General features: G+C 36.8%; 1 protein-coding gene across 12 annotated transcripts in view; it reads left to right on the top strand.

Annotated features, from left to right (window-relative positions):
• The window catches only part of EML4 (EMAP like 4), a 161,504-nt gene that overhangs the window by 75,431 nt on the left and 59,979 nt on the right, over window positions 1-26,094 (top strand). For 3 of the 12 annotated variants that reach the window (XM_042933166.1, XM_042933162.1, XM_042933163.1), the window contains 6 exons: window positions 9,439-9,456; window positions 12,202-12,331; window positions 16,148-16,321; window positions 18,209-18,337; window positions 18,834-18,859; window positions 19,064-19,096. In XM_042933166.1, coding sequence (XP_042789100.1) covers window positions 9,439-9,456; window positions 12,202-12,331; window positions 16,148-16,321; window positions 18,209-18,337; window positions 18,834-18,859; window positions 19,064-19,096 — 510 coding nt within the window. Of the gene's footprint in view, window positions 1-3,660; window positions 3,756-8,392; window positions 8,399-9,438; window positions 9,457-12,201; window positions 12,332-16,147; window positions 16,322-18,208; window positions 18,338-18,833; window positions 18,860-19,063; window positions 19,097-19,216; window positions 19,613-21,565; window positions 21,651-26,094 lie in introns of those variants that run through there. The other 9 variants (XM_042933169.1, XM_042933168.1, XM_042933170.1 and 6 more) reach the window with 9 other exon arrangements.

Raw genomic sequence — 26,094 nt, 5'->3', positions numbered from 1 at the left:
TCAGAAGCACACCTAACTAGTCATTTCAGTATTTTTAGTACTCTTCTGTTAGTTTATTCCTTCTCATGTGCCAGCGGTATTAAAAGCTAAGCCCCATTTTTTTCTCCAGTATATTATGCTCGACACTTAACTAAGGTAGAAATTTTCCCAGTAGTTTTTTTTTTTCTTTTAATTTTTTTTTTAACGTTTATTTATTATTGAGAGACAGAGACAGAACATGAGCATGGGAGGGGCCAGGAGATGGGGAGACACAGAATATGAAGCAGGCGCCAAGCTCTAAGCTGTGAGCACAGAGCCTGATGCGGGGCTCAAACTCACAAACCAAGAGATCATGACCTGAGCCAAAGTCTGACGCTTAACTGACTGAGCCACCCAGGCGTCCCCTCCACCTCCCAGTAGTTTTTAAGGTAGCCAGTCATTTAAGTTTCTCATATACCTTCTCTTCTGTTGGAGAATTTTTTCCTTTTGACGGCATATGTTCATAATATATGTAGCAGTTGTAACGGAGTTCCTGCCAAAAGGAAAAAAAAAATTACCTGTATTTTGGAACAAACGGGAAGGCCCAGGGAACACTTTGGCAAGATTAGCTGCCAGGAAGACAAATTATGTCACAGCTGGTGCCTGGGAAACCCATTAAGACCTCTCAGCGTGACCAAATGAATGTAATTTGAGAATACAGTCCAGTGGCATTATGTGAAGACAAGCTGTTAGTATACAATGGTATATAAGCAAAGGAGTCAAATTTATCTGAAGATGAGAATCAGTCATTTTACACCAGGAAACTGCTGGTAAACCAAAAGTATCAAGCATTGCAGATGACATTTGAGAAATGAGAGAGCCCAGAGGCAAAATTGAAATGTAAAGAGTATCTGTTTTCTTAAAAAAAAACAATCCTAATTGTGTAGAAACTGGGATAACGTACAGGCACAGGTCTGTATCATTGCCTCTTACTCCAGATAACATTTGGGAAAAGACAGAAATTGTCATAAGTTTGCTGTAAATGATGTTGATAAGTAAATTATACTAATCTGGTTGGAAAGTAAATTTCCTTGGTGGGCCCTTGGGCCAAAGTGACTGGTGATTGTGGTAGGAGATGGAAGTGTTTTATTATTTTGACAACAGATCAAAGACTTCTAAGATGCACTTTGCATATAGAAGTATATGAGGGGATATTGCCTCAGACCAGGCAACAATTACCGTTTCCCGAAATCTAGAGTTCCATTTCTATATGAAAGTCAAATCTATCTTTGGTCATTTCACCTCAAAATATACTTTCAAAAAACTAGTGGCCATTAGGAGTTGAAAGGACTGAAGTACACCTTCCTGTGAGACAAAAGGAAAGGAGCTTGAAAATATAAAGAGAGTGGAAGAGGTCTGCAGTTGGAGCTGTGGGGCATATGATAGAGAATCTGAGATAAATAAAAAATTTTGAGTGTCAGCTAGAGTTCTTCCTCCATGGGCCATCTTTATCCTTCTTCTGATCAAAAATTTTCCCATCTTTTTTTTTTTTTTTTTTTTTTAAATATTTATTTATTTTGAGAGAGAATCCAAAACAGGCTCTGCACTGTCAGCGCAGAGCCCCACAAAGGGCTCAGTTCCACGTACGGAGAAATCATGACTTGAGTTGAAATCAATAGTCGGACACAACCAACTGAGCCATCCAGGTGCCCGCCATATTTTTCCATCTTTTAAGGTTCAAACTATTTCCTGACAATATTGCCATTTCTTTGTCTTTTCTTGGAATCATTTAAAAAGTTTTAAAAGTCTGTTTTGGTACGTATATTTGATGTTCCTGCTACATTATAATCTATTTGAAGGCAGGGACAGTTTGTTACTAACAGCTAGCCTTGGGATGACTCAGTAAGTACTTGTTAAATTGAATGTGGAGAATAGAAAGTTTTAGAAGCAGGAAGTTGTGGTTAAAAAAAAAAAAACTGGTTTAGAGAGGGGGATTGGGATAGATCCAAGATTAAGAGAATATTAGGGATTAGGGTAGCCAGGATTTTAGATTTTGTGATTTTGAATATGGAACAGTTTCTAGTGATAACTTTACTGTGTGAGTCTAGAGTATAGTATAGTCATTAGTATTTAGGAACTGTCAGGCTAAGTTATCAGAAAGGTCCTATGCTTGGGTCTGTCATCAAGGAATATAAAACATATGGTTAGTATTCTTATGTCATCATAAAGTATAAAAATTATTGTTGGCCTTCAGCTGGCATTAATGATGGTTTCTACTCTAATTAAAACTAAATACCTTCCTGGTTTATAGACTTTTAGCCTAAATTTCTATTTCAGCCAGGTTCCTGCTCAGAAATAGAACTACTTATACTTTTGTAAAAAAGGAGAGGTTCTTGCTGCTTCCAGTCCTGTAGGCTAATCTTTGAGATCACGGCTCAGACTTTATAATGTCTAAGCTATAGAGGAGAGGGATGTGTGTGTGTGCATACACATATATACATATATGCACACACACACAGCACTAATGGTGCATTCCAGTCATGGATCTGTGTAACTTCAATAATCATTTTTATGTTCCATTCTTCCAGTTAAGTTCCTAATATTCTGAATTTCAAAGAATACACTTTAGACTTCTCAACTGAAAAACAAGCATTCACCCACAGTTCCTTTTTGTTTCCTGCCTCTGCTTTACTTAATGCATTGCCTCTACCTTGGGAGATGATTCACTCTTTCATCCAAATGCTAAGGATTCCCAGTACCAAGAGCTATTTCAAATTAAACTGTAGGATTAAAGGCGACCATGAAAACCTTCTTTTGGCCTTTTCTTGCTATTTATTTATTTATATTATTTTTAAATTTTTTTTTTCAACGTTTTTTATTTTATTTTTGGGACAGAGAGAGACAGAGCATGAACTGGGGAGGGGCAGAGAGAGAGGGAGACACAGAATCGGAAACAGGCTCCAGGCTCCGAGCCATCAGCCCAGAGCCTGACGCGGGGCTTGAACTCACGGACCGCGAGATCGTGACCTGGCTGAAGTCGGACGCTTAACCGACTGCGCCACCCAGGCGCCCCATTTATATTATTTTTAATGTTTATTTGTTTTTGTGAGAGAAAACACTAGCAGTGGAAGGGCAGAGAGAGGGGAACAGAGGATCTGAAGCAGGCTCTGTACTGATAGCAGAGAACCCGATGTGGGGCTTGAACCCACAAACTGTGAGATCATGACCTAAGCTGAGGTTGGATGCTTAACCTACTGAGACACCCAGGCGCCCCTCTTGCTGTTTACATTAGTATCTGGGGTCCTTGATGATTTAGTACTATTGTCTGCTTAGAATTTCCTTTCCCCCTACTCCCTCTGGTAAGTTTCTGTGTGTTATCCTGGCACTGCTTAAAATGTCACTCTACGTTTGGCAGAATTATTTCTTTCTCCTTACTTAACTACTCCTTCTGCCTGGACTCAAATGTTGATTTCACTGCTTACCGCAATAGAACCTTGAGCATGTTAATAATCTCTCCAATTTCTTCTTCAGTAAAATTGGGATGGTAATAATAAATCCCTTTCAGGATTATGGGTAAGGTTAAAGGATATACCACTTATAAAGTACCTAGGACAATGCCTAGCACCTGGCAAGCACTTGATAATTAATATTACTCCACACCATTTACTGTATTGACAGTGTCTGTTTCCTTCATCTTTCCAGTGAACGAGGCACTGTTTTAGGTGGTGGAGATTAAAGAAATAAAAAACACGGACTTTGCCCCCAAAGGACCTCAGGTAAACTGAGAAGACAGATAGGTCAGTATTACAAAATCATAGGTAATTCGTATTAAAAAGGTAAATTCAGGGTGCTGTGGGAGCACCTAGGATAAATACTTAATTAACTCAAACCGGAGTTGAAGGTTCCTTGCAGTAGGTGACATCAGCACTCATCTACCTTCATGATTTTAATAGCCACTTATTAGTACCAGTTCCCAAATTGTTCCCAGATCTAGGCTTCAGCACTTCAGAATTGTCTATCTTACTAGATTGTTCTGTTTGTGTGTCCTTCAGAATTCGTAAATGTACAATGTCCCCAAATTGAACTCCTTATTCTTTAAGTCTTCTAAACATTTCTTAAAACTGACTCCTCCCCTGCATTCATGCTACCAGGCTCTTATTTCATATCTCCATCATCTATGCTTGGACCACTGCCCTAAAATCTGCTCTTCACGTAGCCACTAGAGGGTTTTCTCTAAAATGTAAATTGAACTAACTCCTTTTTTCCAGCTCAAACCCTTTTAGTGGTCTCTATCCTCTGTAGATAGAGTCTCCATAATCTAACTGCTGTTTACCTCTCCCATCTGGACTCTGCTGTCTCTTGTTTCACATTCTCACCACACAAAGAGCTTTTTGTCTGCCTCCTCTCTTCCATGCACTCACACACACCCCACTTTGCTATTATAGTCTGTTTCTTTGCACATACTAGAGTAAGCTCCAAGTATCTTATCACCTATCTTTTACTTGGCTTAACACTTGGTTCTGCATTTCTTCTAGGAAATCTTTTTTGAGTTCTGTGCTCCTAATCATCTTTATAGAGTTATGTGTCTTTCCTTTGTACTTGTTCATACTCTGTTCATATCACTGTTACTGTACTTACCACATATTTTCATTGCCAGTGTGATTCTCTTCCAAGATGTTGAACTCCGTGATGCCAGTAACTGCCTTTTACTCTTTTGTAAAACAAGGCTTTTAAGTCTTTTGTAAACCCATGGGTAGATGGATGATGAATATGTGTTAATTTAGGCAAGCAGGGATGACTAGCATATGCCAGAAAGGACAATCCAGGCGGAAGAGCACAAAGGAGTAAAAGTACTTAGTTAAGGAATTCAGAGGAAACTGAAGCATGAGGTGTGAGGTTGGGAGTGTTAAGAAATGAACCTAGACTGTTAGATAGGGCCCTTGGTGAAAGGTTTTCTTATGCCTTTCTGAGGAATTTAGTTCTTATCCGGAGGGCACTGGAGAACCATTTAGGGATTTTAAAGTGAGGAGCGACAGGTTGATTTACAGAAATTCATTAATTCTGAAATCCCTATATTTCTTGCATTTTAACATCTCTGAAATTACAGCACCTGTTTCTTACAATTGATTGTGCCTACAGTTCTCACAAGCAGCACATCCTTATAGGGCATTCAAGATGATGGTGCATGTTACTATTGATGGCATATCAAATTCAAAGACATACAGCATGTTTCAGAAAGAGGATTCTGATGCAGTGTTGACAATGCCTTAAGAGAAGGGTAATATAGCAAGTAGGGAGAATAGAGCTAAAACTGAACATAATCCAGAACAGAAATTTGAGGCAGTCGTGGTGAAGTTGCATTCATTTAGTCTTCAGATACTGATCGGGTGCTTTCTGTGTGCCAAGCACAGTATAAATCACAGGGATACATACAAGAAGCACAAAACAAGTAAGGTTTCCAAATAGAGTTACAAATAATTATAAATGGGGATAAGGACTGCAAAGGAAATGGGGTAGTAAGAGAGTACGATGATCATAAAAGCCTTCTTTGACGAAGTGCTGTTCAGCTGAAATTTAAAAGGTGAGGATGAGCCTTCCAGGTGAAGAACATTCCAAGTAGCAGAACAAATGTTAAAGATTAGGTGTAAGAAAGGATAGGAGGAAAAATTGAATTCAAGATTTTGGTCATAAGCCAAAACAAAACAAAAAAACAAACCCGCCTTGACTGTTATCTCACACCATACAAAAATGAACAAAATGGATCATAGACCTCAGCATAAGAGCTAAATCCATAAAATTTCTGTAAGAAAATACAAGGGGAACCTTTAATGACCGTGGGTTTAGAAAGAATGTCGTAAATAGGACACAAACAAGTACAAATAATAAGGGAGAAAGCCATTAGTTGAACATCAAAATTTAAAAATCTTGTTCTTCCAAAGATTTTTGAAAATAAAAAGGCAAGCTACAAAACGGGAAAAAATAGTTTCAACACATATCTCTCAAAAAACTTTTATCTAGAAGACAGCCCATTTAAAAAATAGGCAAAATATATAAACGTACACATGACTAACAAAGATATATTGATGTCAAGCACATAAAAAGATACTCAGTACTTTTAGACATTAAGGAAATGCAGATGAAAACCACAGTGAGATGCCACTACATGCTCAGCAAGGTGGCTAAAATGAAAAAGACTGGTCGTTCCAAGTATTTGCAAGGATGCAGAACTGGAACATTTTTTTTTTTTTTTTTTTTTTTAATTTTTTTTCAACGTTTTTTATTTATTTTTGGGACAGAGAGAGACAGAGCATGAACGGGGGAGGGGCAGAGAGAGAGGGAGACACAGAATCGGAAACAGGCTCCAGGCTCGGAGCCATCAGCCCAGAGCCTGACGCGGGGCTCGAACTCACAGACCGCGAGATCGTGACCTGGCTGAAGTCGGACGCTTAACCGACTGCGCCACCCAGGCGCCCCCAACTGGAACTTTTATACAGTGCAGGTAGGAATGTAAAATGGTGCAACCACTTTGGAAAACAATTTGGCAGTTTCTTAAAAAGCTAAATATTCAGGTACCATACAACCCAGGTATTTACCTTTAAGAAATGCAAGCATGTATCCCACAAAGACTTGTACACTTACGTTCTTTGTAGCTTTATTTGTAATACAAAAATATGAAAACAACCCCAATGTCTACAGGTAAATGAATAAAAGTATTGTGATATATCCATGTAATGGAATAGTATTGGGTTATAAAAAGGAATAATCTGTTGATACACTTATCAGCTCAGATGAAACTTAGCATAATTATGCTGAATTTAAAACATCAGGCAAGAAAGATATACATTGTATTATTCCATTATATAAAATGCTAGAAAATGTGAACTAACCTGTAGTGATTAGGAAGTAGAGTGGTGGTTGCTTGGAGTCCAAAGTTGAGGGAGGGAGAGGTGGATTATAGGACACAAGGACACTTTTGAGGATGATGGCTATGTTCACTGTGTTGATTGTGGTGATTGTTTCACAGACATATATGTATGTCAAAACTTAGTAAATCGTACACTTTATACATGTGCAACTTACTGTATACCAGTTATGTCTCAATTAAAACCAGGGAAAAATAAAACAAAAAGAAGTTGTAGAAGCAGCAAAGGACTTAGTCACCTATTAATTGTTGGCTGTATGGAAATGGAAGAATCAAAGCTAATTTCCTGTTTTCTGGTTTATACCATGAGTGGGTGGTAGTAAAATGTAAGCAGGAAAAGAAGATCCAGCAAACGAGAGTGAGAAAAAATGGTCAGAGAGCTAAGACAAAATTCAGGCAAAGGCAGTGTCCTAGAAACTAAGGACATTGTTCCTGCCCGAATACCGTCCTTGCCTGAATGGTCAGCAGTATTAGTTGGTGAGGGAAAGCCAAGCAAGATAAGGACTGGAAAGCATCCTTTGAATTTAGTGACAAAGAACCGTTGGTGATATTGGCAAGAAAAATTTCTGTGAAGTGGTTAGATGATAGATTGCAGAAGGTTGAGTTGCATTCCTACCAGAAATACACAAGGATTCCAGTTTCTTCACATTCTTTGCAACACTTGCGTTTTTTTGTTTTTGATGTAATAGCTATAGTGTAATCACCTAATGGGTGTGGTTGATCTCCTGATTTCTTTTGTTTTTTTTTTTTGGTTTCAACAATAATCAAACTTTGATTTGTGCTGTTAACTTGAAAAATTTTCATAAATGAACAACATGAAATCACATTTACATATCATTTTATCATCTCCAGAACCCCTTTATTTATTTTTTAATTTTGTTTGTTATTTTTTTTTAAATTTACATCCAAATTAGTTAGCATATAGTGCAATAGTGATTTCAAGAGTAGATTCCTTAGTGCCCCTTACCTATTTAGCCCATCCCCCCTCCCACAACCCCTCCAGTAACCCTCAATTTGTTTTCCATATTTATGAGTCCTTCTGTGTTGTCCCCCTCCCTGTTTTTATATTATTTTTGTTTCCCTTCCCTTATATTCATCTGTTTTGACTCTTAAAGTCCTCATAGGAGTGAAGTCATATGATTTTTGTCTTTCTCTAATTTCACTTAGCATAATACCGTCCAGTTCCATCCATGTAGTTGCAAATGGCAAGATTTCATTCTTTTTGATTGCCGAGTAATACTCCATTGTATGTATATACCACATTTTCTTTATCCATTCATCCATTGATGGACATTTGGGCTCTTTCCATACTTTGGCTATTGTTGATAGTGCTGCTATAATCATGGGGGTGCATGTGTCCCTTCGAAACAGCACACCTGTATCCCGTGGATAAATGCCTAGTAGAGCAATTGTTGGGTCATAGGGTAGTTCTATTTTTAGTTTTTTGAGGAACCTCCATACTGTTTTCCAGAATGGCTGCACCAGCTTGCATTCCCATGATCTCCGTTTTGAGACAAGGTTTGGGACATTGAAAGAGAGCATAGAAAGTAGATTGCAGACTGTGTGTGTGTGTGTGTGTGTGTGTGTGTGTGTGTGTGTGTGTGTGTTATGTAGTGGTTAATGGGGATTGTTTAGTGTGTAACAAAAAACAAAAAATTATACACTAAACCTTGCATTGCGAGTAAGTTGTTCTACGAGTGTTGCGCAAGATGAGTAAACATTTCTTTCTTTATTTTTTTTATTTAAAAAAAAAAATTGTTGTAACGTTTATTTACCTTTGAGAGAGACAGAGACAGGATGTGAGTGGGTTAGGGGCAGAGAGAGAGGGAGACACAGAATCCGAAGCAGGCTCCAGGCTCCGAGCTGTCAGCACAGAGCCCAACGCGGGGCTCCGAACTCACGAGCTGTGAGATCATGACCTGAGCCGAAGTCAGACACTCAACTGACTGAGCCACCCAGGCGCCCCAGATGAGTAAATGTTTCTAATAAATTTTACCTTGAAAAATGAGTCACGTCCTGCAGTACAGGTAGTACGTGACACCAAATACCACATGATCACAACTGAGCCAATGGCACACACGCTCACGCTCTCTCTCTCTCTCTCTCTCTCTCTCTCTCTCTCTCTCTCTGTGGGGTTGTGGGTGATTGTGTCCCATGCCTGGTCTCAGGCTGTGGTGTTTCTCAGAAATCAGTGATTTTTCAGAACATTGGAAGGTGCCCACAACTGGCACTAGTGTAGTTTTTGTCGCTTCAACGTGCCTATAGACAATCCTTTGCTTTTCCATACAAGAGTAAGCTCAGGAATGCTTTGCTTCATTCTAGGTCAGGCTGCCTGCAGATATAGACCCTTTTCCTCTCCTGCCTTATTGCCAGTTACATTAAACACAATGTATGACAAGAGTTTTGTTAATACTGTAGTCAGCATCCGTACGAGCATATACAATGGCCCCCATGTAGAAAAAGGTTCTATTGAGCCAAGAGATAGCACTGGTTACATTGGTGAGAGTGAAAGTCATCCTACACAATAACCCTTCTCTCTCTTGTCTCCCTCACACCAGCCATGAAGATTTTCAAAGGTAAGTGCAGGTTAATTTGTTTATTCTTCTTCATATTTTGTAGTTATTATTTTGTATTATATTACTGTGTTGTAATCATTTTTAAATGAATATTTTGGGGTTGTGGAACAAATCATCTCAGTTTCCATTATTTCTTCGGGGAAATTTGCTTTGATATACAAGTGCTTTGGATTACAAGCATGTTTCCAGAATGAATTATGCTCACAAACCAAGGTTTTACTGAATTTCAAAACCAGCTATTGGTATAGCAAAAGCAGTGCTCAGAGGAAAATTTATAGTTGTAAATGCCTGTGTTAAAAAAGATTTCAATTTGGGGCACCTGGGTGGCTCAGTCAGTTAAGTGTCCAACTTCAGCTCAGGTCTGATCTCACCATTCGTGAGTTCAAGCCCCACGTCGGGCTCTGTGCTGACAGCTCAGAGCCTGGAGCCTGCTTTGGATTCTGTGTCTCCCTCTCCCTTTGCCCCTCCTCTGTTCACACTCTGTCTTTCTCTCTCAAAAATAAATAAAACATTAAAAAAAAAGATTTCAATTTAGTAACCTAATTTTAAGGAAACAGAAAAATACCAAACCCAACACTAGCAAAGGGAAAGAAATAATAAAGATAAATAGAGAACAGAAAAACAATGAACCAATGCAACCAAAAGTTGGTGTTTTAAAAGATCAACAAACTTGACAAGATTTTAGGTAGACTGAAAAAAAAAAGGGAAGCTTTAAATTGCTAAATTTGGGGTACTTGGGTGACTCAGTTGGTTAAGTGTCTGACTTTAGCTCATGTCGTGATCTCACAGTCCGATTCGTGGTTCGAGCCCCACATCAGGCTCTGTGCTGACAGCTCAAAGCCTGGAGCCTGCTTCAGATTCTGTGTCTCCCTCCCTCTCTCTGCCTCTCCCCGAGTCTGTCTGTCTCTCTCTCTTTCTCTTTCTTTCTCTCTCAAAAATAAATAAACATTAAAAAAAAAATTAAATTGCTGAAATCAGAGGGGCACCTGGGCACTTCCATCGGTTAAGCATTCCACTCTTGATTTCAGCTCCGGTCATGATTTCACAGGTTTTTTGAGATCAAGCCCCATGTCAGGCTCTGTGCTGAGTATAGAGCCTGCTTAGGATTCTCTCTTTCCCTCTTTCTCTGACCCTCCCCCGCCCCAAAAATTGCTAAAATCAGAAATGAAAGTGGGAACCTTTCAGAAATAAAAGGATTGTAAGAGTGCATTATGAACAATTTACATACTATTGTTCTGTTGAAAAATGGGCAGAGGACTTGAATAGATATTTCTCTAAAGAAACACAAATGGCCAGCAAGCTCAAGATATTCTCATCATTGGAGAAATGTAAATCAAAACCACAGTGAAATAGCACTTAATATTAACTGAGATGTCTATAATTAAAAAAAAAAAAATGAAAATAAGCGTTAGCAAGGATGTGGTGAAATAATTCATTGAAATACATTGATGGTGGGATTGTAAAATTGTGCATCTGTTGTCTTATTAGTTCCTCATTAAGTTAAAATAACCATGTGACCCAGCAGTTCTACTCCTAAGTTATATACCCCAAAGAATTGAAAATAGATGTTCAAATGAAAACTTGTATAAAAAGGTTTATGGCAGTACAATTCACATTAGCCTAAAGATTGAAACTACCCAATTATCTATCAACAGATGAATGGATAAACAAGATGTGGTATATTCATACGATGGAGTATTACTCATCCATAAAAAATAATAAAGTACTCATATGTGCTGCCACATGGATGAACCTTGAACACACTGTGCTAAGTAAAATAAGCCAGACACAAAAGAGCACATATTGTATGGTTCCATGTATATGAAATATTCGGAAGAGGCAGATACAAAGAGATGATGCAAATTAACCTTTGACATGGGCTGAGGGGAGGAAGAAAGGAATGGGAAGTGAATGCTCAGTGAGTACAGGGTTTCTGTTTGGGGTGATCAAAATGTTCTGGAATTGAATATGATTGCACAGTGTAGTAAATATGCTAAACGCCACTGAATTGTACCTTTTTTTAAATGCTTAAAATGGTAAATTTTGTTATATTTTGCCACAATCAAAAAAAAATAACAGTCAAATCAACAAGAAGTCGCCAGTTTGGCAGACTAGTGGTAGATTTGATGACCAGTGATATTAGCATAATTTGGGGGTTACTGTACATTATTATATTTGAAACTTTTTCTGGGAAATAGGTCTCCTGTTTACCCATACTCATCACATATTACACTTGATCTTACCAAAAGGCCGAGAAGCGATCATACTCATCACATATTTATTCCAATCCTTCTACAATATAAATTAAGAAAGCAGAGGTTGCTTTATACATTTATGCTTTATTTATATGGAATAACATTGTAAGACTTAACATTTATGGTTCTAGAATTTCTGAATAATTTGATTTCAGTAGAACCTGAGTGATTTCTGAAAATCAATGATGTGGAGATTTGTGGTTTACCTGAAGCACAACTTTGAATCATGTTTTTTAAAGCTGCTGTGTGTGGGGTGCAAACTATTTAGCTAGAGAATAAGTCTAGCTACATTGTAGCAATTTAGCATGGCCTTTTTATAGATCCATTTGATGAGATTAAGTTTTGAGACAAAAATACTGTGTTCTGCTTACCAGAGGAAGCAGTCTGCTTACTTAGTTCTAAACACATTTTAATGGACTTAATTTTTAAGTTCCCAGTTTTTGAGAAATATTTTGAAGTTTAATGTAAATTTTTTCTTAACCACTTTTAGGCCAGCCAGGCCTTCGAGAAGCTATTTCTATGTCCTGTATAACCAACGGGAGTGGTGCAAACAGAAAGCCAAGCCACACCAGCTCTGTCGCAATTGCAAGGAAAGAAACTCTTTCATCTGCTGCTAAAAGGTATCCATTTGTAAGGGAAAGAAAAGCTACCATTGCAAAATTGTCTGAATGTGATAATTCTACTTTTGAAAAAAAAATGAAATAGGACTGTATGGAATTAAAGTGAGCATGTCCTTTGAATTCTTTAACTCTGAATGTAGACACCCACCCAGCCCACCCAGTTAGTTTACATTCATGTAACCTATCGAGTTGTGTGAGGTAACTTTTGGTTCCTACTAAAGAAAGTGTTTTCATTCCTGGTTTGGTTTGTTTCTTTTTATTTTTTATTAATTTATTTATTTTGAGAAAGAGAGAGAGTGTAAGCATGCACGCACATGCACACGCACACACACACACATGCTAGTGGGAGGGGGGCGGGAGGGGCAGAGAGGGAATCACAAACAGGCTCCCTGGAACTCAGGAACCATGAGATTGTGACCTGAGCTGAAATCAAGAATCAGATGCTTAACCAGCTGAGCCATCCAGGCGCCCGTGGTTTTGTTTCTTTTTAACAAGCATTTGTTGATGAGATAAGCATCACTATATTTAATTATATAAGCACATTTTCTGTGCTTATATAAGGAATACATTTGATACAGCAGTTTTTATTTTTTTATTTTTATTTTTTTTTAATTTTTTTGTTGTAGTGTTTATTTTTGAGACAGAGAGAGCATGAACAGGGCAGGGTCAGAGAGAGAGGGAGACACAGAATCTGAAACAGGCTCCGGACTCCGAGCTCCGAGCTGTCAGCACAGAGCCCGATGCGGGGCTCGAACCCACGGACTGCGAGATCGTGACCTGGGCCGAAGTCGGATGCTCAACCGACTGAGCCACCCAGGGGTGCTGAGGCGCCCCTATACAGCAGTTTTTAAAGGAGAAATAGAATCTTCAGTATATATACATTTGCGGGAGGTTGAACACTATTATAACTTTTATTCTTTAACCATGCTATAAAAAAAAGGCATAATACTTTGTATTATGTACAAATAGTATATATACTATATAGTACTGTGTTGTGTGTGTGTGTGTGTCTGTGTTAGGGGATGGTAGGTAGAAGGGCAGTGGAAATATTACAAAAGAGTTTCAGTGAACTACAGATTTACATTCTATATGTTCTTTTCATCAATGAATTAATCTGTTTCAATAAAATTGCTTACAGAATTTTTGCACTTTTGTGTAATTCCTAGCAGATTATCCCACATAGAGTTTGGAGAGACCATAAGAGATCAACTACATAATCTTACAACTGTTCTCTTCAAGGAATAACTAAGGAAAAACCTTAAGTAATGGAATAATATTTAAAATGTACTGATAGAAAATGGTTGTCTTAATGAACTAATGCCAGTGACAAGTTACTCATCAGTGTGGATTTATAGATGCTAACCAAACATTTGGCTACAGGAATAGTAAAGAAATAACAAGATCTTTAGGTTATTTATTTACTTATTTATTAAATATTTTTTATTTTTAAGTAATCTCTGTACCCAGTGTGGGGTTTGAAACTCGATCAAGAGTTGCATGCTGCACTGACTGAGCCAGCCAGGGGCCCTGATCTTTTAGGCCTTTTAAAAGCCCCTTGTAGAATTCAGTGTTTGAAGTCATTGTCATTTTGGAATCCAGACTTTCTCCTCCAGACATGCCAAAATGTATTATCTATGCTTCCCTTTTAGGAGAAAAGGACAAGTTATAAATGCATAGTGGAAATTTTAATATTTTTAATAAACTTCCTTGTTTTTAGTAGTGGTTTGGATTCAGCCCGTTTTCTTATGTAACTGGTCCTGCACAGTGATCAGTACTATGCACAATAGTAACTTGGTAATCTTAAGACTAGCCGAGTTTGTCACTTTATGGTGCAGAGGCTCTGTATTTTGCTTTTAAATACTCAGGAGGAAAATCTCTTTTGGGTTGTATTGGGCCCACATAAGACTAGTGTCCTGTACATTCAGGATTTGAATGTTTGAAGACCAACAAGAAAGAATTTCTAAATCAGTTTTAAATTTCAAAGTTACTCTGATATTTTTGAGGTGGAACTGTATTTCTCAGCCCAAACTTTTAAAAACTGAACATGAAGTAGAAAGTTGGGGACCAGTCTGCGGTCAGAAGGTATCAAAACTAAATCAAATTAAATGTCATTTTAAAATTGTATTTTAACATTTTTAACTATTACTCTGTAATAAATTGTATATATTATGTATATTTGTTTAATATATTCTTTTTTTTTTTTTTTATTTTTTTATTTTTGGGACAGAGAGAGACAGAGCATGAACTGGGGAGGGGCAGAGAGAGAGGGAGACACAGAATCGGAAACAGGCTCCAGGCTCCGAGCCATCAGCCCAGAGCCTGACGCGGGGCTCGAACTCACAGACCGCGAGATCGTGACCTGGCTGAAGTCGGACGCTTAACCGACTGCGCCACCCAGGCGCCCCTGTTTAATATATTCTTAAACGTACCTCCTTGTGGATTTATGCACTTTATAGTCAAATTCTAAACTGTCTTCTGATTAAGAACTGTAGACAGTTGATGGTTTTCTACCTTTTTAGCCATGGAATTCAGATCTTGATTCCATCTGGTTTGTAATATTGTCAAAAATGTGCAATATAAGGACTCTTATCCAGTGATTAGAAATGGAGTGTGCTTCATTAATCAAGAGTCAAAGTGCAGAAACACAAGAATTTATACATAAATATCTTAAATATTTTAACTGTAAATATATTGACATATTTGTCAATTTTTTTATGAAAGGCCGAGCCTCCCACCCTCTTTTTAATTACGTGTCTGATTAGATTCCTTATTGACTATCTTGCATAAAATACACCCATAAATTATTTTTTGTAATTGTTAGTTTCAATTTTAAGACAGTAATAAATTTAAAACTCCTGCAAAACAACCTTTTTTTTTTTTTTTTTTTTTTTTTTTTAATGTTAAAATTTTTAAGAGCGAGCCACCGTGTGAGCAGGGGAGGGGCAGAGAGAGAGGGAGACACAGAATCCAAACAAAGCAGGCTACAGGCTCCAAGCTGTCAGCACAGAGCCTGACACAGGGATCTAACCTTTGAACCATGAGATCATGACCTGAGCCGAAGTTGTACACTTAACAGCTTAACCGACTGAGCCACCCAGGCGTTCCCCCCACCTTATGATTTTATTCCTCAACCTTTTTTTAATTTTCTCACCTACATAAAATTTAATAGCAGTTTCTTTTACTAACTGATTTCTATGGAGTCTTTCCAGAGCATTCAACTTCGTTTTTGTGGAAATTACAGTTTTCTTTTCTATGTATATTTTGTCAGTTTTCTTTGTATTTAATTAATTTACATAATTAAAATAACAAGTTCAACTGGCATAACCAGGCTCTGGATTCATGGGGTGATCAGCTGGTAAATTCAAAACTCAACTAAGCAGGAGGAGAAATACACAGAAGAAATGGGAATTAGAACATAATCTACTAAACATAGCATTTAGAGTGCCTTGCACATCATTCAGTATGTTTTACAGAGGAAATGGAAAGTGTCACTAATGCTCTGATTTGGGTAAGTTGAAGTCAGCTAACAGAGCTGCTGCTGTTCCCCAAATCTTCCAAGATGGCAAAATGCATTGGGCTATTTTGGTCTCAAGGGGACAATCTTCATAGGATTTTCTTATAAATTCTTCACTGAAGATTTTTAATAGCTTCCAGAACTTTCAAGGAAATATTTTCATCATTATATGAAAGGAGTGTAAATTGTATTAGCTGTATGATTTAGCATTTTGAATTATATAATAACCACTTTTTCCATCGCTTGATATATCTTCTATTTGTTTAAATATGTGTTGTTCCATGTTATACTTTATTTTACAGTGGTACAGAAAAAAAGAAAGAAAAACCACAAGGACAGAGAGAAAAAAAAGAGGAATCTCATTCTAATGATCAAAGTCCACAAATTCGAGCATCACCTTCTCCCCAGCCCTCTTCACAGCCTCTCCAAATACACAGACAAACTCAAGAAAGCAAGAATTCTACTCCCACCAAAAGGTTTTAACTGTCCCCGAGTACAGAGCTAGGGAATGGTTGTAATGATACCTGAATTCTGTGACTTGAGAAATGTTGGCTATCCATGGATTCCAATAGAAAAGCCTAGTGGCTCCCCGCACACACACCCCCCCGCCCCTTCTTTGTTGTTAAAATCTGTATTTTAGCTTATTGGGGAGTGAAGATTTAATGTCAAAATTTCTCAGTTAAAACTGGAAAAAAAAAAATCTCTAAGTTATAAACAATTTGATGAAAGGAAGGCCACAATAACTTACTTTGAAACCAAACAATATTTTTATAATAAAATTACAAAATGTTAAAAATTTATATAAACTATGCATAAATTTATAACCATGGCAGAAAATTGCCATGTAATTATCCTCATCATATTTTGGCATCATTACAACCTTGAACTTGCAAGGGCCCTTCTCAGCAAACGGCTCTTCATTTTGACTGCATCTCAGTTTCAGTTTTGGGTTTTGGGAGGATAAGTTCTTGCTTGAGTAGAGAAATCATTTCATCTGGTCTTTTCTATGCTAAAGGCTTGCTTGAGGGCTTCTCTCTGTGTCTGTAATAATTAATATTTTAAAGTTATGAGAGGGGGAGAAGGGAGAAACATTCTAACAATGTGTGTGAGCCTAAATTGGGGATCTAAACCTGCATGCTGGGAGTTTAGTGCTACAGCTGCCTTGTAATCAAATATTTAGACCAACTTAATGAAGTTTGCCTGTTTTAGAAATGCAGGTTCAAGCTTTATGATTAGGTATAGATATATTTTATCATCATACTTCTGCTTGGAAATCTTAGGAAAATATTACACCATTCCCAGAACTAGTGAGGAAAATATTTTAGTAAAATAAATGACAACCATTCCTAAAAGATTTATAATGTATTTTTATTTGCTCAGTTTAATAATTCTGTCTCAAATCCCTAATGGAAATTTGGGAAAACAAAACAGTCTTCATTTGATTGGTGCATGTTTAACTTTTAAAAAATGCTTTGTCTGTGTGTCTCACGCAGATTCTTTTGCTATCTAAATGGTTTGTAATTTTTTTGCCTGGTGTCATGTGGAGTTCTTCTTGGATATAGTTTATTAATGTTACATGACTTTGGATTGTGTGTGATTAAAGGTGGCTTTTTTATAATCAATCTCTTTAAGGTTCTGATTTGACTTGGTATCTTCTTTGTCCCAGATCTTTTTTTCAGCTTCTTAGGTCTCGTGGAAATGTGCTTGCCATTCTAAATTGCTCTTTGGATATACTATTGCCAGAAGTATTGGAGACTGGATGAGTGGTAGGATAGTTAGCAATGCAACCAAAATATATTTATAATTCAAAAATTTCATTTATAAATACATGGAATCAGTGTTGATGATACATTTTTTGTGTTAAGTCATGTTTATTTCTGATCATTGTCTGTAAAAGATGTCACAAGAGTTTTACCTTTAGTCCTACATTTTACTTACAAATTATCATTTGTACCATATATAATGAATTACACAATGATATAAAAGATGAAAACAGCAGCCTTGTAATGACTTTGAAAAAGTACAGGTTATTTTCACAAACTCACACAGTTTCACAAATTATGAGAAATATTTTACTCAGGGATTTAAGCATATAGATTTTTTTCCTATTCAAAAAAAAGTACAGATTGATTTTTTAATCAAGTAATACTTGTTCTAGCGAGAATTATAAACAGACTTGGTAAATGCCTTGTTTAACTCCTGCACTCATCCAGGCGGAACCTTTCAACTAATCCTTCCTTCTCTTTTCTGGATTAGCTTTAAGGAAATGTTAATTGCTGCTTTTATGTTCTGTTTAAGCTGTCAATTACATGTCATTGCTACTCAAAGAATTTTTCTCTAAGAAATTAATATGTTTCTTCCAGCATAAAGCGACCACTGACAACTGAAAAGTCACATAATTCATGGGAAAATTCAGATGAGAGTCGTAATAAATTATTGAGAGCAGTTTCAACATCAAAATTAATATCAAAAGTTATAAAAAACACAGATAAGTAAGTATTATACTTTCTCAGTTATCTGAAAATTAATTATGTGACTGTCATGCTCGCATGTCCAATTATATGTCTGTTTTGGGATCATTTTTTAAAAATCTATATTATAATGTGTATCTTTTTTTCTTCTAAGTGTATTTTTTTCTTTTAAGTGTTTCCAAAAAAGAAAGACAGCTATATCTTCCTGTTTGTGTTCCCTACTCAAATAATTAATCTCTCTAATCCCCTAAGATTTGAATATTTTTTGAAGTTCTTTCTATACTTTCACTGTTTAGATGATCTTATGGAATATTCATTGTCTTATAAAACAGTATATATATTAATAGTTGAGACCAATGACAGACTTGTTAAAATAATGTCTGAATTTCATTTCTAAAGATTTATCTTGGGTGTGGCCTAAGCATTGAAACTTTTAACAATTTCTTTAGGTGATTCTAATGGTAAGCCAAGTAAAATTATAACATAAATGTCCTTTGATTGTCTTCTTTTTTTGTAGGCATAAAGATGTCATCATCAACCAAGGTAAATTAAAAATCCTTTTCAAAGAAAGTATTTCTCTTGCTTTTCTACACCAGTTAAGTTTTTGCTAATTATTAAGAGTATTGACTTATTTTCATTCAGTGTACCTTATCAGCTCATAATAATCAAAGAGAAGTACGTTTATTATAGTCATTTAAGAAAATGCCCAGTTTTTATTGTAAGATATGTCATTTTTGTCTCAACCAGCAAAAATGTCAACCCGTGAAAAAAGCAACCAAGGTAAGAATAAGCTACACAGTTGGTCGCCTCCTAAGTTAATTTCTTCCTGGATCTCTTATTTGGCTTTTCATTATTTATACTCTCTGACTTTCCTCTTAATGACAGAAGTATGTAATTGGGACTAGTGAATCCAACTACTTTTCCAAAAATCCATCTTATTTCTGGGAGCTCTGAAGATTCAAGGTCAACAGTAGAAATAAACACATCATTACAAAGAGGCATAAAATACTAAAGAGAATTTTCCCCTTTTTTAAAAAAAATAAAAGTTGTACTTAGAAAAGCCATTTAAAAGATTGATCAATTTTAACTCAATTTCCTGTCTTGCCAGCCTCATTGCAAATACTCACTCATTTCTTGAAGCTAAGACTGAATATATAATGAGTCTAGCAAATCCATTTCCTCTTGAATTTTTCTTTTACATTAATTGTAATTTCTGGCTACTTGCTGTTGTTGGCTTGTTCTGACCAAAAAAGGAGAGCAGACTTTCCGTAAATGTGTATTCAATTTAATTGCAAGGTAGGTAAGTTCTGTTACATCAGTTTTACATTCTCCTTAGATTGCCTGCAAATTTAATTGAAGCATGCTATTCTAAATGAAAGCATGTTCTTTCTGTGCATGCTTTTTACAGCTCATTTCTATGTGTCATAGTTATCTTTATTTTCTGGGCTATTGCATTAACCAGATACAAGGTGGTTAAAATTTTTGTTAGAGATTAACTTGATTGCTATGGATTTTTCCTGTTTTTGATTCTAATAAGAAAAGAAATGTTTATTTGTAATCTTCTTTGGATCATTTGTTTTTGCATAGAAATTCTAAATGAAGTTGATTTTTGCTGTCATTATTCTATGTTAGGTCATACTTTCTTCCTCTTTAGAAATAAGTATAGCTTAAGTAATGGTTGAAATACTTTAAGGAAAAAAATGAAATTTAATTTATAAAGACAATTCTTACTATATATCAAACATTTTTTTAAAAATAGAGGTAGTGATAACTAGTGGAAAGAGCTGTGAGTGGAGAGTCTCTCTTTAGAATTTGGTCTTGGCTCTTCTGCATAATAGCCTTGTGATCTAGACAAAATGACAATGTCTCTGTGTAGTTTTCTGATCTGAAGATAATACCTATAAGGCTTACTTAACATGACTGCCGAAGAATGAAATAAGGTATATGAAAGTGCTTTAAAAACAGAAAACATTGTGACTGTAAAAAGGTGCTATTATTATTACAATGTTTTGCTAAAAAGCTCAGATTTTATAAAATCCTCCTAGAGCTGCCTGCCATTTTCTTATGTTGTAGAATGTTCTTTGGAAGGAAAAAAGAACCTAAGATTAGTATATAGGTGATTGGTTTGTGTTGGTGACAATTTTCAAAGCCATTCAGGTAAGCAGGCAAATAAATATACTTAAGAGGGAAGGATTTTGCCACAGAAGCATCACTGAGCAGGGTTTTAGCCAGTGTCTAGGAAGAAGGATGGAATGAAAAGCTAGAAAAGGAGATAGAAAAATAAATTCTGTTACAAGAATTTTAGCTCAAAAAGATTGTCCCAGATGTTGGAATTTATTAATGTCAAGCGTTTCTTGCATTTAGCCTTATTTTTGGAATTTGAGTCTATTACTTTTCCACTTCAATCAGTTATATTTTGTCTGGATATAGACTCTATCACCGGAGTGTCCCTTCATAGAGAACTTTTGTGCTGCAGCCTGTGAGGTAGTTGAGGCCTGACTGTGATTGAGACAGAGCCTATAGAAAGAAGTAGATGGAATCTAGATGGTTTAAGAGGTAAGATAGGTAGGGAATAGGAGGTAAGGAACAATGGGAATCTATGAAGGCTAGCTTGAGCAACTAGGTAAGGGGTATCTACTAAAATGAACATTTGAGGAGGAGGAGAAGAAGGAGAGGTGTGGAAAAGAATAAAAGTTTTGGAATTCAGTTTCTATAAGACAATTTACTTGTAGCGATGCGTAGCTAGCAATGTAGTATCAATGTTAAAACGTGTATTTTGAAGTCCAGAGACTGGTTTCACCATTTACTTAGCTATGTGACCTTGAGCACATTTTTTTGCCTTCTTAAGTCTTTGTTTTCTTGTTGAGACCATAATAAACCTTCAAAGAGTTAATACAAACATTAAAGGTAAAGTGTAGTATCTGGCACATAGTACCAGGTAAATTTCAGTTTTATGTGTATGTATATATATACATACACATATATATATATCTATATATATATATATATAGATATATATATATCTGACAGTTTAAATCTTGCACTCAAATAAATATGTGTAGTAAGATGAAAAGATAACCATTAAATAGATGATCTTCATTTGATATAAGTTGTAGGTATATTTTTAAAGTTTGCATTCATTTTGCATGGCATATTTTACAGCACATTTTCTTGTACTTGAGGTATTAATCCAAAATACCTATCATTTTTGGACAATCTTTTAAAAATGTGATTTATTAATTTCTTTAGCTATGTTTTGACAATGACAAGTGTGACTTGCTCCAAGCCATCTGCTTTGATTTGGGAAGAAGACTATTTACATTTGGTACATTAGGTGAGTGGTAGCAGAGAAAAGCTTGACCTGAAAGACCTGTGTCCTTCAGCCATAGTAGAGTACGAGAAGAGCTATTAAACTGCATATTTTGATCAGCACTCAGGCAGAAGGAAGAGAACTGTAGTTGAAAGGAGTAGGAGATGGAATGGAACGGGATGTACCCAGGACAGTCTGAGGCTAGGTGTGGGAGGTAGGATAGGTTATACCACCAAAAAGAGGCTCTTACTCAGTTCATTCACTCAAATCCCTGAAATGTAAGTCACTTTTCTCAGTAGTTCTGTTGGATTCTGCTCCACAGACTTAGCACATCAAGTTAGACTGTGACTAAGTTTTCCTATAGGGTTATTCGTTGTTAGGTGTAGCAGATAGGTTCTAATACAGTGCCATTCATTCGATAAGTTATTGATGAGAAAGTCTTTTGAGCTAACTTAGGGGGCTATAAACACCTTTTATAAATTATTTAGAGATTCTCAGTGACTAGCCTAGTGCCTGGAGCTCCATAAATATTGTTAAATAAATGAGTGACTGGGGCAGAAGTGATGAATATTTTTTCTACCACTATTTTCTAGGGAAACTCCAATTACTTGGATGGAAATTATTTTGGGGGACTGGAGTCCAAATCTATTTGAAGTGAATTAAGTCTTCATAAGGCCAAGATACCACATAACTTAATGCTGTTTAGAATTAGCACATAGTTAAGTCTGATCATGTTGAGAACTTGAATGACTCAGATCTACTTACTGGGGAGATACCTGCTTAATTGAGGAAAAGGGAACTTATCAGTTACCAGATCACACTCTTACTTCCTTTCATAGTGCTGCCTCACTGCTCTAAGCTTAGATTCATTCTTGCTTAACTACCAAATTGATGCAGTAGGGTCCTGATTACAGGTGTGTTTAGATGGGAGAACAGTTATTATAATATCTTAGAGAATTGAAAAGTAACTATTTCTTGCTAGTTATCTGTCTAAAAATGACTGCAGATGAAAACTACTTTAAAAGTCATTTTGAAATATGTATCTAAAACCCTTCAATAATTTGGTGTAGCAAAAAGAGTTATTCAGATAATCTGAAAATAATAAACTCATTTCAAAATTGGGAAAAGGAAGGAAAATGGAGTAATCTTGTCATTTTAACAGCTATTATAGTTCTGATACATTTCTTTATTCTTTATCAGATACACATTTTAAACATTCACTCATTTAACAAATATTTATTGAGTGCTTATTTTGACAGACCCTATCCTTAGGCACTTGGGGATACAGCAGTTACAGTTTCTGTGCTCTGTGGCACTTACATTCTACATGATAAGAAAAAAATAATGTGTCAGGAGGTAATACATACTGAGATATGTAATGAGCAGATAAGTAGCAAAAGCTTCATTAGGCACCTCACTTAGAAAGGGAAGTGTTATAGCAGAAAAAGTGCAAGAATATTAAAAATGAGTCCTGGTTAGGGGTGAAATGACCTGCACCATAAAAAAGGTTAAAGAATTGGGGTGCCTGGGTGGCTCAGTTGGTTGAGCACCCAACTTCAGCTCAGGTCATGATCTCATGGTTCACAGGTTTGAGCCTCATGTCAAGCTCTATACTGACAGCGCAGAGCCTGGGGCCTGCCTGGGATTCTGTGTCCCCCTCTTTCTTCTTCCCTCCCCCACTCACACTCTTGTCTCTCTCTCTAAAACATAAACATTAAAAAAAAATTTTTTTAAGTTAAAGAATCCATATACTAAATGACTGAAATTATGAATGTGAGTTAGGAATTTGCCAAAGGAAATTATAGAAAGAAGCGAAACATTATTCATCTGATAATAAAGTTTTCCTATGTCTTGGACCTCAGTTTCCTCACATATAGTAAGGCTTAGACTAGATGTTGCTAACAGTCTTTAATAACTTTTTAAAGCTCTTTCTTGCAACAAATAAAAAATGGAGGACAGCTCCCCGCCCCCAACCTTAACTAACTTGCTTTCAATCTACCCTTTAAAGAGTTTCAGTGTAGGTGCTTTTGTTCATGCCATGTGTTGTTTTCTGACTTGTTGGCTCTGGGCATGGTCTGTCCTAAAACCTTATCACACCTGTGTAAACTGAGCATTGTGTCTGAAAGAACAGCTAAAATTTATCTATACGAATATATAGGATAGCAGTGTTCGGCTGACACTGTCTTATGTTATGTGACCTACTGAGAGGGAGGGAGTGTATTGTCACCTGCTGAGAGGGTGTGCCGTTTGAAACAAACCCAATAAGCCAAAAGCCCTTAGTTGAGCCACAGATAGAATTTACCCTTGTTAAGGTGGTATCCAAAACTTTGCAATTCCAGAATTTGGGAAGAGTGCTAGCTTCAAGTCTGTTCCAGTGTAAATAGGCACAAAGGGCAGGAAACCAAACATTGCATTTCCAAAAAATATACTCCTGAAATTTATTTATTTATTATTTTTTTAAAATAAACATTTTATTTTTTTTTAATTTTTTTAACGTTTATTTATTTTTGAGACAGAGAGAGACAGAGCATGAACGGGGGAGGGTCAGAGAGAGGGAGACACAGAATCTGAAACAGGCTCCAGGCTCTGAGCTGTCAGCACAGAGCCCGACGCGGGGCTCGAACTCACGGACTGTGAGATCATGACCTGAGCCGAAGTCGGATGCTTAACCGACTGAGCCACCCAGGCGCCCCATATACTCCTGAAATTTAGATACTGGCTTATTTTAAGTAGGCGACATAAACATTACTTGGAACCCTAGGTCTGAGATTTGTCCGGGTATTCTCGATATTTTAAAAGGAAACCAGACAGGAGAACCTTTTCTTTGTTAAAGATTCCTTGAGTCCTGTGAAGCAGAGATCTTATTTCTTGATGTTGTTGTTAACAGTCTTCTAGATTAAAATGTTTAAAGACTGTCCAGTTATTATTTTTAATATAAACAATCCCAACTTTTTTTTCCTTACATTTATTTATTTTTTGATAGAGACCGAGCACAAGTGGGGAAGGGACAGAGAGAGGAGACACAGAATCTGAATCAAGCTCCAGGCTCCGAGCTGTCATCACAGAGCCTGACACAGGGCTTGAACACACAAACCGCGAGATCATGACCTGAGCCGAAGTCGGACACTTAACCAACTGAGCCACCCAGGCGCCCCTAAACAATCCCAACTTTTAAGAACTGGGTGGCTCAGTTGGTTAAGCATCCGACTTCGGCTCAGGTCATGATCTCACACTCTGTGAGTTCGAGCCCCGCGTCGGGCTCTGTGCTGACAGCTCAGAGCCTGGAGCCTGCTTCAGATTCTGCGTCTCCCTCTCTCTCTGCCCCTCCCCGCTCATGCTCTGTCTCTCTTTCTCTCTCAAAAATAAACAAACATTAAAAAAATAATTATAAAAAAGAATATTTGTTCTTGACATCCTCTTTCCTTATTTTCAGCTGAGAAAAACATCCCAACCTGCCACTTTTGGAAATGGAGAATAAGACTTTTCGTAACAGAACATAATAGTCTTGTGCATATTTATTTTATTCTGGTTAAAGACTTTTCATCCATATTGTATTTTCACAACCCCCCAGGCATAAGCTTTTTAAAGAGTCTAAACTAGGGACGCCTGGGTGGCGTCAGTCAGTTAAGTGTCCGACTTCAGCTCAGGTCAATCTCATGCATGGTTCCTAGGTTTAAGCACGGTGTCAGGCTCTGTGGTGACAGCTCAGAGCCTGGAGCCTGCTTTGGATTCTGTGTCTCGCTCTCTGTCTGTTCCTCCCCCCCCCCCCACTGTCTCTCTCTCTCTCTCTCTCAGAGATAAATAATGTTTAAATAAATAAATAAATAAATAAATAAATAAATAAATAAATAAAGTCTAAACTAGAAAATGCAGTTAACCAGAAAAGTCTCCATTCTTCAAGCATGTCGGTGAACTGCTTAAAGCTCTATATGTGTTTCTTACTCTCTCACTTGTTACTGTTTTCCTGAAGCACTTTGAAAAGAATTCTGAAACTTGTGATTAGGCTTAGCAAGCAAGAGATATAATTTATCAGTGACACATACTGAAATTACAGGAAGAATCGCAGCAAATCACATGCCATGTTCCTGAACTGTACTTCTAATTGGTTCTCCACAGAACAGTTTTACCAGAAATATTCTGTTGACTATTTCCTTTAATAAAGCTTTTAAAACTTTTTTAAGATGGTGAAATATTTTAATCTTTCTAAAAATACATACAAATACTATAGCAAGCATCCGTATACAAAGGACTCAGATTTCTTAAATCTTTATTTTGCTTTGATTCAGGTATTATGTTTGTTTCAATATTTGTTTATTTTGAGAGAGAGAGAGCACACACACTAGCAAGGGAGGGTCACCTGGAGAATCCCAAGCAGGCTCCTTGCTGACAGTGCAGAGCCTGACAGCCAGGAGATCATGACTTGAGCTGAAATCAGGAGTCTGTTACTTAACCAACTGAGCTCCCCAGG

Source organism: Panthera leo, chromosome A3, assembly GCF_018350215.1.
Source record: "Panthera leo isolate Ple1 chromosome A3, P.leo_Ple1_pat1.1, whole genome shotgun sequence".
Classification (NCBI taxonomy): domain Eukaryota; kingdom Metazoa; phylum Chordata; class Mammalia; order Carnivora; family Felidae; genus Panthera; species Panthera leo.
Note: the sequence above shows the minus strand (reverse complement) of the source record. Positions and strands in the feature narration are given on the sequence as shown.